This window comes from Lycorma delicatula, chromosome 7 (assembly GCF_047948215.1).
Source record: "Lycorma delicatula isolate Av1 chromosome 7, ASM4794821v1, whole genome shotgun sequence".
Classification (NCBI taxonomy): domain Eukaryota; kingdom Metazoa; phylum Arthropoda; class Insecta; order Hemiptera; family Fulgoridae; genus Lycorma; species Lycorma delicatula.
Genome location: NC_134461.1, coordinates 7,656,149 through 7,671,341, shown reverse-complemented (window position 1 = coordinate 7,671,341; position 15,193 = coordinate 7,656,149). Strand labels below are relative to the sequence as shown.

The following is a 15,193-nucleotide window of genomic DNA, read 5'->3' as shown; positions in this document are numbered from 1 at the left end:
AAAAATTGAATGAATGTTGTTTTTTTTTAATATAATTGACAGAAAATTAATTTCCAAAATTAGATTATACTGTCTGTTCTTAGAAACTATTTTATTCTATATTTCAATTTAATTACTTTTCTAGAATAATTGATGTGTATTTCACTGTTATGTAGAAAGTAAACAAAAACCAATAATTTATTACTAATTTTATAATAGTAGTAATAGTAAAATTATGTTGGTTATGAAGCATAATTTATATTCTGAAAGGCTATATGAACATGTTTCTTGTTACAAATTCATTCAGTACATTATGTCTGATGTTTCTCACATTGACCCCAGTTACTTTAGTGGTTTTTTTTTCCTTTTACTGATTGTTACTTTATTAATTTTTCACTTATGTTTAAAATAACTTTATATAATGAATAAATACTTTGCAAACTTTACCCTGACTTTGCTGCATTGGTTGCCAATTTAAAAATGCATAATGAAAATGATAATAGTGATGTAAAGACAGAATTTATGATATTGACAATTAAATAAATTTTGTATTTTTAAAATAATAAATTTTCCTGCCTAAAAAAAGTCAGAATTTATCATTGAAAATTTTTTTTATAAGGTTTATAAACATACAGTATGTTTTTGTCAATTTTGTGTAAGTAGTAGATCAACATCGAAGGCCGAGATACATCGCTGAACATTCAGATATCTTTTGTAAACAACTATATTTAAGAAAAATTGAAGTGTTATGTTATAAATTTTAACACCGGTTAATTAAAATTTCCCTAATTATGATTTTGTAGCAGATGTTTCAAACGGTATAAAAAACAACTAAAATGCAATGTAGTATGATGTTTTATGTACATTAAAATATGTTAAGTAAAAAGTTTGTGAATTAATATTTTTTAACCCTGTTAGTTAGTATAAAAGTAAAATATAACTTTGAAATTTTGCAGTCTTTTCCAAAAGTATTAGAAATAGAATTGATTTTTTCTTTTTAAATAATTTTGTTGTACAGCACAACATTATAATGGCTATAAAATAATATTTATGTAAGATATTCTCTCGGGAAGCATCTGTAAGCAAAGATGCACTCTGTTTGTATTCTACGAATTTAAATTGTTATTATTTACTTATTACTTCAATATGTTCTTTTTTTTTATAGACATGCAGTTCAGTTGAGTCCAAACAGTGGTCAACCGTACAATCAGTTGGCATTATTAGAAGCAAGTCGTGGTGACCGACTAAGCACAGTGTTTCATTATGTTAGAAGTATAGCTGTGAGGCACATGTTTCCAGCTGCTACGTCTAATCTTACTGTTACTTTTGAAAAGTGCATAGATCAGAAGTAAGTTTTGCTTGTTTGTATGTTTTGTTTCTATTTTATAGTATGGACATTTTCTACAGAGTTGTTGAACAATTTTGCCAATAAGCAACAGTAGATTATTTAACAATATTAAGAGTAGTTTTCTTATTTGTTGTGAAATTATATGCTGACTATTCCTTTGATATTTTAAAATATTTATACCACAATAATTTTAAATAGCTTAGAATATAAACAATATTTTTTTCAACGTAGAAACTGTTAAGATATCATTTTATTTATATTTGTTGTTTATGGGAGCTATGCATCGTGTTATGATTGTCTAGCACCGACTTCTTTATCAAATCTTTTTTATGTGTTGTAACAGCTCATTATTTGATATTTTTTATATACATTCTGATATAGTACAGTAGCACATAATGCTAAAGAAAAACTAGCTAGTTAGGATGTGATCCTAATTAGTAAGGATTTGATCTGGTCATACAACTAATTATCCAAATTATTTGCATTGCAGCTATTAGAAACAGTTCTTTAGAAAAAATTATTTACAGTTTTTTCTACTAAAATTACTGATTAGAGATTTATAAAATGAGTACTTCATTAATTTAACTTCAGAATAAATAAAAGAAACCTGAAAAGTGGGTTTGGATAAAAGCACCCTGTTTGATCAAAAGTCTTAGGTATACAAAATGGAAAAAAATAATTTTTGAGTCCATAGCGTATTAATGTTGCGTCTGATAAGATTTATTTTTTTCATAAGACTTTTTTGTCCATTTTAAATTGCATTGATTGATATGTTATTTTACACTTCTTGTTAATTCTTAGTTCATCCATTTAACAGAAACTACACTGAAATCAGTTAAACAGATAAATACTGGGACTGGTAGAAGCAAGTTTGAAATATAAGTTTATAATTTTTCTCTCAGAACATTGATAGCAACGGATGTTTTATAGGTTCTGTATCTCTGTATGAATGCAAACACTTTCTACTAGATGTGGCAAAATCCTCTCATTACCTTATTAGACGTAGATTTTTAACTGCTGTATATATGTAGTACTTGATCAAAAAAATCCCCTTGACCATTATCTATCACTTTTTAGTTTGAAATTACTCTATTTTAATTCAGGACTGCTAGAGATCAATGCTGCACTGTGTTCCTGACATCGTGGAAACACTGTAGTATCTATCTATATGCAGAAACAAGAGAAAATTATTTAGTGCTGAACTGGAGTTGTACAGGAAATGATCACAAAAACTGTGAATTTTAGGGTTCAAGGATATGCAGTTGACCACAGATGTGAAGCAGCACAATGTGATCTTTGTTTTTACAATTATATCTATTTATGATATAAAAAATGCAGTTTTCTTTGAGCCTTATTTAAGCATTCAGCATTTCTTAAGCAAAACTTGTCTACCAAAAATAGCATGGATTATCTGGTGGGTTCATATAATATATGTGAATTTATACTTTTTTCAGTAATATAGTACTCCTTTTATAGACTGTTTTAATTCTGGAGTCGTGCGATGCATGTCTTGCCATGATAACAGTATGGCTTATGAACACTCTGCGCAGAGAAACCTTCCTCACTTTTTTGCATTAGAAAAGTAAAGAGCGGCTAGTTCACTTGGTTTGTGTTTTCAGAAAGCATCTTGGGCTCCAACTTCTGGCAGTACTAATGGTCTGACTCGATTCGTAGAGAATGCTCATTGAAATTTCCTATAAAATCAGTTTTGAACTAATTTGTTTTGACAAAATTTTGAGATGATTAAATCCACCAAATCATTACCAGGCTCCCCTTTTTGTGTGTGGAGGAATAACAGTCAGTTCCTGATTATTCCTTAACCGCGATGCCTCCTGGAAAAAAAAATAAAGTTTAAAAAACTTTTAAAGAACCTAAATATTTAAAGTATTTTCATCATTCTGTGATAGGTTTTACTCCTTCATTCATTTGCTACTTGAATGTGTGTTTTTGAATATGATAATGCTGTACTGTACTTTTTTGTGGATGTGATAGGAAAATAGTTCATTGTGCAATATTATGCTATGAAATCTACAAAGTTCAATTAAAGAAACCGTTTTCAGTTACTAAAACAACAATCAATTGTCTTATTAAAAAAAGGAAAAATGTGAGAGTACAATACACAATTTATTAATTTTTTTTTTTTGTTAATGTTTTATGTAATTTTTTTTTTTTAGCTGCTGTAGTTTTAATAAATGTTAATGCAGTATGTAGTACATGCACTACTCCATGTACAATCTATTTACGTATTGTAGTAACAGTGAAAATTTGTTATGTGTTATTGCATATTTTGAATAAACTTCTGAATATTATTTGTATCGGTATATAATATTGTAGTATACTCTATTTTATTTTTTATTATTTACTGTTATACCTTAATATGATAGTGCATGTAAATACTGTACTGCAGAACACTATTAGGTATTTTTAATACATATTACTATGTTAAATATTATTTTTAGATCAACCTCTATGTTTCTATGAATTTGGATTATTATTGCAGATAATTGGGAATTGACTGTACACATATTCTCTAGCCTTCATTAAACTATTTAACTGATATCCCACTGCTCATGGTGTTATAACTGTACACCTCTAACCAATACATGAGCAAAAAGAATTTTCAATTTCATATTTACTCCATCTTAAAAAATTGATGACCACATTTTACAGTAAGCAAGCTCTGCATTATGTTAAATGCACAAACTGAGATGTTTGCTGTTATTGTAATTTTGTTTGTTAAGTATGAGGGAACGTAGTATGTATGCGTGAACTGTGGATGCATTGCTGCTTGTGGAATGACATTCACAAATGTTACTTTCTAATTATGACTCGAGTTTTTATTATCTCTTGTCAAAATAAGATTTCAATTTTAGTCGGTACAGGTTCTTTAAAGTAAATAAAATCTGTACAAAAATCAGTATGCTTACCGTAATAACTGCATTGCTACTGCAAGAGATGCCCACAAGTCTTACTTGTTTTCTGATTATAATGCGTGTTTAGTATCTCTAGATGATTATAAAATTTCATTTGATGTTGACTTGTGAAAAAGAGGTAAAAATGTAAAATATGTGCAGATAAAATTTTTAATATATAGGTTTTTTAATATTTCTTGGAACTTTTTTATCTGTTTAGGTTAAATATTGAGGGGCGTGTCAAATTAACCAGTTCGGAATATCTTACATTGTTCCTAAAGCTTCATGCCATGTTCCATATATCTTCTAAAATGGATGATTGTGCTAATTATGTGAAATTATTGACTGAAACTCTAACTGCTCATATCGCTACTCAGTCATTTAATTCTTATAAATTAGTGCAGGTAAGTAAAATCTTGATAACACTTTTAAAAATTATGTGACTATTCTTGTGCGAGTTGGAAATGAAATTTCTTTTTGTGATTTGTAAAAATCCAAAATGTTAATACATGAAAATTACAGAAAGTATTACTTAATTGTACTGACAGTTTAGTATATATTGTCAGTTGCTATTTTGAAAAATTGCATGTACTCCTCTTGTCCTAGTTTTTTACATATAGTGATTGGAATTGCTATGTGGAAATAATCAGAATAGTTCTCTAGATTTTTTTCAAGTACTGTACTGTATAATTTGCTTCATGTCATGACTTGTACTTCTATGAACATAGTTACGAATTAAGTGAGTAAATAAATAATTATACATATTAGGCTTTTAACATTCTAAATGCCGACTTTGAAAAGAAATAAAACGTGTTTTAACTGAATAGTGATGATAAGATATGTATTTATTTTTTAAAGGTATTCTTATATCTAAAATTATAGAAAATTTTTATCAGTATAGGTATTGATTTAGAGAATTAGTAAAAAAAGATGAGCAAATTCATTTTTTTAGGTTAGTCAGTGAATTTTCAAATACTGCATCATACATTAAATTCACACTGTAATTAACAAGACTGTAAACTACAAGCGCCATTTGGAAAATTCTCCTACTGACAAAGAAAACACAAGAGTTTTCAGAAAAATTAAAAACTTTTACATGTAATCACCTTGTAATTACATATATTTAGACTAATAACTTTCTTACTTTTGTATCTTTAGTATTTATACAATTTGTCCAACTCTCTTAAATGACTTAGCAGTCATTTAGGATTTCTCCTCATTTGAAGTGAATATTTGTGTGATGAGCCATTTATTCTGGTTTAGAAAAGGAAGTAATTGCTGGGAGTCATATCTGCTGAATATGGTGCATGTGGAAGCACTTAGAAACATAAGTTGTGAAGTTTTGCTGCAACAATCTGAAAAGAACAGAAAGTACAGGCGCATTATTGTGGTGAAAGAACCCTTTTTTTAGCCAGATATGGACATGTTGCTTGAATAGCACCCTTCAGTCAGTCCAGTAGTAAAGTGTAATACTTGGTGATGGTCCTGCTCTTTTTCGAGTGTTCTACGAACACTGCATCACAAAAATCTCAAAAAAACCACAGCTGAGACAAATGGAACCATTTTCACTTTCTGTGGTTCGCTTTCACCTGCTCTCATTCCATTGTTTGATCTGTGTTATGTAATGGTGACTATATTGTTATAAAATGTCTAAGAAACTCTGCAAAATCACTTTTAAGTAAGTGTAAACACGTAGAATAAGTTTAAGAAAAGTCAGAGAATATGGTTTGTTTAATCGATACTGGTGCACTATATTTAGAGAAAAGATTCTTAATTTTCATGTAATTTAGATTTAGCTGCTGTGTATAGTATAATAACTACTGAGCCTGAACTCTGCCTGTCTTCTTTGCTAGACTGTTAGTAGAAGCACCTTTAGTTAGGGATTTTATAGATAGAAGGAATGGCACTTTTGAAATTTATCTTAATCTTGGAGCTGTTTATTGCTGAAGACCCTTGTCATACAGCAAGTGTAAATATGTCATGAATTTAGTGGCTGACAAGTTAGTATCAAAGATGAACAAAGAAGCAAAAAAAAATTGTAAATTGCAGATCTTATTTCTATAAAGATTTCATTCCTCAAAAAAAAAAAAATTGTTGCCTTTCAAGCTACTCTCAAGGAAAGGAAGACCTCTTGGTTTTACAAGATGATGCGACTGAAGTGTGCAGATAATGTAAATGTAAATGTAATGTAAATGTATGAATGTATGAATGTATGTAATGTAATGAATGTAAATGTAATGAAAAGCTGGGCCTGGGAAATACTTCAGCACTTTTATAGCAAGTGATTCCAGCCAGGCAGTGATATCTTTCCTGAAATGTGTTATTAACAAGATTTTGATTCATGCATTTCTTACATAGATAATTATATCAACAAAAAGAGGTATTGTTTTACAGTATTGAAAATTAGTGTAAAAAGTTATTTTTTAAATATGTAAATAATTTAGCAAGCATAGATTACCAAAGTATTGGAGTTTGGAACTTTACATGTTGAAAAAATACATTTTATTTTTAAAAAAAACTTTTTTACTATTTATAACTTTAATTTTTTATTTTTTGATAGATGTTAGCCATCAATATATTTGCTTATCATCAAGCTAATAATGACTCACAAAATGAAAATGAGGTAACTGGAAATGAGAAACAGGTTTGCAGTCTGGTTACCGATTTAATAGCTGGATCTTTGAACGCCTTTCTACTACCTGTGTACACTTTCAAACAGGAAGAATCTTTGCTAGATTATTTTGCATTACCAGCAAGTGAGTATATTGCTTTGTCTGTTTGTAAAATGTCTAGTCTTCTGAACATAAATAGTTATTTCCAATTTGTCTAATTTTTTTGCTCATACTTTATTAATTAATTTATATTTTTTCTATACAATAAATTATATTTACGTACAAACATTGTTGACACAAAGATAAAAACAAAGATTTAATTTTCTGAATGTTACTGTAGATTTTTTATGTATATTCTTTTAAATAATAATAATGAGGGTTGTTCACATAATTAAAGATAATTGACAACAGAGGAAAAATCATTTAATAGAAAAAACTGTCTGATATTCAACTTTGCATTCATGATATAGAAAAATTAGCTGTCCAAAGAGTTAAAATCATTAGAACCTTTTCTTTATTTCAAAATGTTAGCCCTGCTTGAAATGTACCATAGAAGAACAGCTTGTTGTGATAAGATTTTTATTTACTGAAGGTGTAAAACTGGCTGAAATTCAGTCGTGAAATGTTTACTGTTTAAACAGTATGGTAAAGTATATTGAGAGTGCAAATTTTTATAATGGATTGAACAGTTTAAATCTGGCAGAGTGCAGAATAAGTGTCATTGATTTTCATTGTAGGGGAAGACAAGTAGATTTGACTGACATTTTGCAAAATCGGTTAATGATCTTATTCACAAGGATAGATGCATAAAAATTTGGGAAATTGCTAAAATTTGTGGTGAGAGTACTAGCACCATTCGATCAGTTAAACCTGATAAGCTGAATTACTGTAAAACTTGTTTCCAAGAGTGAGTTCCAAGACAGTTAACTCAAAACCTCAGACACCAAAATTCACATTTCTGCAGAACTTAAACATCGGTTTTTAGCGGAAGGTTATGTGTTTTTAGATTGCATAATAACTTGTGATGAAACTTTGAGCTGGAATCCAAATGTCAACCCACCGGGTTGGTCTAGTGGTTAACGCGTCTTCCCAAATCAGCTGATTTGGAAGTCGAGAGTTACAGAGTTCAAGTCAGTTAGTAAAGCCAGTTATTTTTACACGGATTTGAATACTAGATCATGGATACCGGTGTTCTTTGGTGGTTGGGTTTCAATTAACCACACATCTCAGGAATGGTCGAACTGAGAATGTACAAGACTACACTTCATTTACACTCATACATATCATCCTCATTCATCCTCTGAAGAATTATCTAAACGGTAGTTACCGGAGGCTAAACAGGAAAAAGAAAGGAATCCAAATGTCAGACTATAGAATGGGGAAACATCTGAGTTCACTTGCCAGGAAAAATTTAAAACACATCAGCCGTTAAATCTACACATGATGTGTTAAATCTGGAACTGTAAATTTGTGAATTGCTAGAAAATAAAGTGAAACCTTTAATCGGGAGGAAATGTTAGGATTTTTCTTTGCAAAAGCTGTAATTAATCTGCATGATAGTATCTGTCCCTATATCGCTCAGAAGATACTGGATGCTGTTCAGAAGTTCAGTTAGAAGGTATTGCTGCATCCATCTTACAATCCTGATCTTGCTGCATCAAATTGTTTTGTTTAGAGCTCTTAAAGAGTTTTTATGTAGCTCGAGTTCAGCAACAATAAGCAGGTCAAGTATGCAGTGCAAGAACGGCTTAGAAACTGAGGTGAACAATTCTTTGCTACTGAAATAAAAAAGCTGAAATAAAAATAGGAAAAGCGTCTAAATGATAGCAACTGTAGATAGCAAATGATGTAGCAACTGAAAAGTAGCATTAGTTTAATTTTCATTCAATAAATAATTTTTCTGCTGTCATTTGTTTCTTTAATTATTGAACGACCCTTGTAACAACAATAAAAGTGAAGTGCTGTAATATATATAAGCACCAAGTCATAATAATTATATAAAATGCATATTACCATGAAAACACAAATGATTTTTATCAATTAATTAATTCAGTTCACTATTAAATAATACAGAGCGAGTGAAAAGTACAGAAACCCCTCAACAACTTTAAAACTGTTCCAGATAGAATACTGTAACTTTCAGGATAATATATCGGTCAGCTACTTTACTTTTTGACAAGAAGTAAATTTCAACCCCTTCTTGAGGGGCGGCTCAGGGGTTGTAACACAAATACTTTAAAAGTAATAATTTAAAGTAATAATGTATCCTGTTAACCCCTCAACAACTTTAAAACTGTTCCAGATAGAATACTGTAACTTTCAGGATAATATATCGGTCAGCTACTTTACTTTTTGACAAGAAGTAAATTTCAACCCCTTCTTGAGGGGCGGCTCAGGGGTTGTAACACAAATACTTTAAAAGTAATAATTTAAAGTAATAATGTATCCTGTTTGTGATACATTATTTTAAAGGTCTCTTTAAGACAAGAAAAATGGTGTAAGTAAAACGTTGGTACAATGTCTGTATCCAAAATGGGGATTTAATTAAAATTCATTTTAAAAGTTATATTTCCTTTTTAAAAAATTAAATTTTTTTTATTCTTTAACGTGAAAAATTGGATTTTGTTAACAATTAAAAGAGTAAATAAATAAAATTATTGTCTTCTAATCATCCTGATCATTGATGGTTTCTTACAATCGATGCAAAAATTAAGCTTACCTCATTGTTGTATGATATTCCATTTAGAGTGTTTTGTTACTATGCTGTTACTTTCTTATGAGAATTTATTGTGATCAGTTGGCTAATTGTTTTTGTCTACTTTTACCGAATTTGCAAGCCGCTTTTGTTATTAACATCTTTCTTTACTTTGTTTTTTACTGAATTAATTTTTTCTGTGTTACCTTCTAACATTGCTGTCAACATGTCACCTAATAAATGGTGATAGGGTCACACTTTTAATGATGAGGGGCTTTGGTGAGTTAGTTTGTATAATGAAGTTGTGAATTGTTAATTGTGACATCTAATAATCGGCGCTATTTCAAAAGAAGGTAGTATCAAAAACCATCAAAGCGTATGAAGTAGTAGGGAACATCAATGATAGGGAAAATCCAGGGAGGCCTAAATCTGCAACAAACAATAACAAATCGTTGGAGATAAAGCAAAAATTTGAGAATCCTCAACTTGAACAGCAGCATGAGAACTAACGTTAGCCAAAGTTCCAGTAATTCAAAAATTAAAAAGTGAAAATATCAAACCCTTCAGATTTTGTCTGGTGCAAGAAATTAATGAAGATGACTATGTTTGAAAACTTGAGTTCTGTGAAATTATGATGAGCAATATTTGTGTAGATCCTAATTTATTAAACAATGTAGTTTTTAGTGATGAGACCACATTTTGTTTTTTTAAATGGCAATGTAAATCACCATAATTGTTGATACTGGATTAATGTTAATCCGTACTGGTGTTGTTAGGCATATACAACTATTTAGTCAAAATAATTATTTGGCCAGTATTTTTGGTGGACGATTGATAGGTACTGTATTTATCGGTGGAAATTTAAACGTAGTAAAATACGGGGCTTTGCTTCTAGACCATTTCATTCCAAACATTGAAAAACGTTGTTGACACCAACTTCCAAAACATTTGGTTTCAGCAAGATGGTGCCTCACCGCATTCTAGTCTTCAGGTATGTGAAATTTTAAATGCATTTTTCCTGGCGTATGGATTGACCAAAGGGGTCAAATAGAATGGAATGATCGGTGAGATCACCCGACTTGTCACCATCAGGTTGCTTTCTATGGAGCCATTTAAAAAGTATTGTTTAACATAATAAGTCCCAAGATATTGATGATTTACTAAATAGAATTTGAGAATCAGCACAAATATCACTAGGGGATCACTGAATAGTGCAGTATCATTCTTTTACAACCATCTGGCACACTCAAACAACAGAAGGAGGACATTTCAGACATTTATTAAAATGAAATGTAAATAAATAAACAAACATTATACTAAATAACTTTTTTTTAATTATATTTATTTGATAATATCCATTTAATCAAATTATTATAAATTTGCAGTAACAAATTATCGATGTAACTTTTTCAAAATCCAAACTTTATCCTACCGCTAGTTTGAGTACAGAAATCATACCAACATTTTATTTTTACCATTTTTATTGTCTGAAAGAGACCTTCAAAGTGATATTTCACACAAAGGGTAACTTAAAAATATTTTAAGTTTCAATCCCTGGGCCATCCCTCCAAGAAAAAGTTGAAATTCTATTTCTCGTCAAAAGGTAAAGTAGTTGACTGATACCTTACCTTATCCTGAAGGTACAGTATTCTACCTTGAATGGTTTTAAAGTTGGTAAGAGGTTTCCATAGTTTTGACTCGCTCTGTACAAGCTTACCGTAAATATTTTATATGAGAATGAAGCTTATTAAAATACAAACAACCTTGATGGAAGGATTTGAAAAGTCTGTACATAATTTGTTTTTGTAATACTTATTCTGATTGTGATCATGGCGTGCATGCAAATGTACATTTGTCTGAAAATTGCTTACATGTTCTCCAGAAAAAGAACAATTGATCTAAATATATGTTATATATAAACTGTTAATTTTTTTTTATTTTACAATCAGCCTCCTTTTTTGTTTGGTTTAATTTAAAGAGAATTTAAATTGCAGATTTCTGTGGTGTTAAGAAAACTCTCTTTATATAGATTTAAGCTTTTGTTTCCCAAAACTTATGCAGGTATTATTGAAAAAATAAAATGAAAGGTAAATTAGAAATAAAGGAAATAAAAATATATAAGACACCGTATGAGTATAGAAGACCATGTTGTCATTATTAATTTTTATAAATAAAGTTACATTTAAAAATCATTTAATTATTGGAATTATGGATAATAATCATAGATTATTATTGTTACCATAGAATGATTAGTTTATTTTTAGTGAGTTCCACACATAGAATCACAGTTAATTTACTGTAAGAAAGCAGAGCAGTTTCATATTTACAAGAATTGCTATTTACATGAGAATCTCAACTTTGCTTCAACTTCCAAACATCAGATTTAAACAAATTATACATTTTAAAGAAAACTTGTAAATGTATTTAAAAATAATTTTCTGAAGGATAATTTATTGTTTTCCTTTTTTTATTAAAATATATCCATTTTTATATAAGTAGTTATTTTGATTCCCTTAAAGTATAATCATCCTTTATTGATTATTTGTGGATTGATATCCTTTCTTAGCTGCCGACTTCCGTGGTGTGATAATGTCTCTGTTTTTCATTGGGTAGGCCTGGGTTTGAATCCTAGTTAGGTTTTGCATTTTTTACATGCTTTAAAAATTCATCTATTTTCAGCAGTTGTAATTTGGTGATCACCCATATCGCTTGAAAAAGGAAAAAAAAAATAAATATATTTTTTTTTTTTTTAAGTAACAGCAGGTTATGTTAATGCCAGTTATGTTATGTCAGGTTAATGCCAGTTATGTCAGGTAAATTTTATGGCGCATTAATAAATGTCGCTTTACAGTTTATTACATGTTCATTGTGTGGATCAGTATACATATTCTATACCTTTATTGTCTGTTTGATGCCTGAATTTTTTCTATTAGACTATCCTAAACGATACAGGGTGTGTTTGTTCAAAAAATAAATTAAAATTGATCATATATTTATGTATTAATTTTAAACATACTTTGTATAAAAGTTAATCTTTTTTTATAAATACTATTAGAATAGTAAATCTTTAGTGAGATGTTGAATCACTGTTTATTATTATGATCATAATTTTTTTTTTCAGTTAAGTTGACTATGGAATGGATAAAATTAGAGCCACATGTTTTGAATGAGATTGGCTTCAGTAAACGTCTTCAGATTTGGCCAGGACTTTGCAAATTATTAAATGGTCTTCAAGCCTCTATAAGTCAGTTCATCAATGAAAAAAATGTGTGTAAGTATCTACTGCAAATAAAAATAATAATTTCTGATAGTTAGTAGTTGTACATAGATAAAATCGTAGTGGGTAATTCATAATTTCCTTGTTAAGGAAAAATTATACTAAAAGGTTTATGGGATCTTGTGTATCAAACGGTCTGTGTTTTTACTCTTCCATTATGATTTTAATTTATAGTAGCTTTCATCCATTAAAAACTAGTGACATTCCTTTTTTGTTGAATTTTAAACATTAAAACTGAGTGAAGGGTATTGTTTGTTGTGCTAATATCATCTTCTTTTTCAGTGGAAGTGGCATGCCAGTAATTAATTGCACATTCAGTTGAGTGAAGAACTTACTTAGCAGTTCGTTTATCATATCAAGTGTTAACTGTTTGGTTATGCAGCTAACAAGTGAATAGATTTTTTTTTTGTAGATGCTGAAGCAGTAGCAGTTTCTTAGCTGAAAACCTAAATTTGGATGTTGAGACATCTTTGTATCTTTTTTTATGATTATTACTTTTCTCATATTTATGTAAGATAAACCTATAATAGAAGATATTAATTATGTAGACCCACAATTTACTTTATTCTCATACCAGGTGTGTTTTAGAAGTCTGACATTTTTAATTATTATTTTTGAATATTAATCATCTCTTATTTGAAAATTAAAAGTAAAAGCATTTCTATGTTTTTAATTGTTAAAGTATAAATCTATTTTCATCATTTGAATATTACAAATTTGGAAATAAATTAACAAAACTGAATGTTAATTCGTGTCTATCCTTTTCACAATGAAGCTGTTGTATCTTAATTACTTTACAGACTTTACCCACTTAGACCATATGTTTTTAATTTTGTTAATTTTACAGTTTTACCAGAAAGTTTAGGGCAGTCCCTTCATTTTGTTGAATCCGCTTTTGTCCCGAAGCTAACTGCATTTCAGTCAATGTTTTTATGTGATTTTATTAGGTTAATTATGAGTATTAAGTAAAAATTTCACTAATCTAGGTCTAATAGAGGTAGAATGTTTTTTTATTGTTTTTATAATGGAACTAAAAAATCCTGTTTTTCCAACTAAAATTTTTTTTTTTTTGAAAATGGCCAGTCTCTCAGCTGTGAAATTTTTACTGCAGCTTTATTATAGGATAGCAATCATAAAATAATCTTACAACCTGGGGACAAAATATTCCCACTCATTTGGTCGCCTCTCAAATTTTTTTGGGGGAAATTTGGTGGCAAATTTAGTAATTTTTATTCTGCAATAACTCTTGATTGGCAAGACTTAGACCTATTCTGACTGCATAGTTGTTTTCTCTGTGTCTTGTTTGCGATGGATCGGCTGCATGTGCATTCTCTCATGACCTTGTGTTGTGTCAAACCATTGTTCGTAATCTCGCTACACTTTTTACTGTTTTGTGAATATAAATTCAGTGGAAATGGGATGATCATCTGTGTCTGAAGATGCCAAGTGGCAAATTATTGGTATGCTCAAGAGTGGTAACTCATACTGATCAATAGCATCTAAACTTAATGTGTGTTGAGAACAAAGTGATGCATTGTAAGGAAGCCAACATCACTATTGAAGCTCTGCTAAGAAGCAGACCATGCAAAACCTTATGTCATTAGGATTGAAAGCTTTTAATTTTAAATCATAAAAAGCAAAATGCAAGTTGTAGTGATTTTAATGGCTGTTATGAAGGAAGATGACAAAGACCTCAATATTTGTTTGTCTACTGTTTCTTCAAGGCTTTAGAAGGTAGGTATGAACTCTTTATATACACTTCGCAAATCCTTGCTAAATGATCTGATACAGAAATAAAGTGACACAAAATTTAGTGTAAGGCTGAACTTGACTGGTTAAAAGAGGCTTGGAGGCATGTAGTCATGTTAGATGAAAGATAATTTGAACTATTTCCTTGACACAGAATCAGGGTCCGATGTACAAAGACTGAAAACTCTTTGCCTGCTTGTGTCACTCCGGTAGTTCAGCTTGGTGGTGAGACTGTGTTGATGTGGGGTTCCATCACATCTGAGAGTCCGGGGTAGCTTTCTTTTGTTGAAGGACTCAATAAATAGTGTAAAATATTGCCAAGTAATGAAGGAAGTCATGCTACCATTGGTTAAAAAATTGCTTGGTGAAGATTTAATCTACCAGTCCTGTGTCACATCCACTGACTTGGTTTAGTGGTAAACGTGTCTTTGTGAATCAGCTGATTTGGAAGTCAGGAGTTCCAGCATTTAAGTCGTACTAAAGGCAGTTATTTTTATACAGATTTGAATACTAGATCGTTGATGCCGATGTTCTTTGGTGGTTGGGTTTCAATTATCCACACATCTCAGAAATGGTTGACCTGAGACTGTACAAGACTACACTCATACATATCATCCTCAT

The 15,193-nt window shown here is 30.0% G+C and overlaps 1 protein-coding gene across 4 annotated transcripts in view; it reads left to right on the top strand.

Annotated features, from left to right (window-relative positions):
* Window positions 1-15,193, top strand: part of LOC142327904 (nonsense-mediated mRNA decay factor SMG7-like) — a 78,366-nt gene that overhangs the window by 30,061 nt on the left and 33,112 nt on the right. For all 4 annotated transcript variants that reach the window (XM_075371266.1, XM_075371263.1, XM_075371262.1 and 1 more), the window contains exons 7-10: window positions 1,145-1,327; window positions 4,460-4,643; window positions 6,800-6,995; window positions 12,668-12,817. In XM_075371266.1, the coding sequence (XP_075227381.1) occupies window positions 1,145-1,327; window positions 4,460-4,643; window positions 6,800-6,995; window positions 12,668-12,817 (713 nt within the window). The remainder of the gene's footprint in view (window positions 1-1,144; window positions 1,328-4,459; window positions 4,644-6,799; window positions 6,996-12,667; window positions 12,818-15,193) is intronic.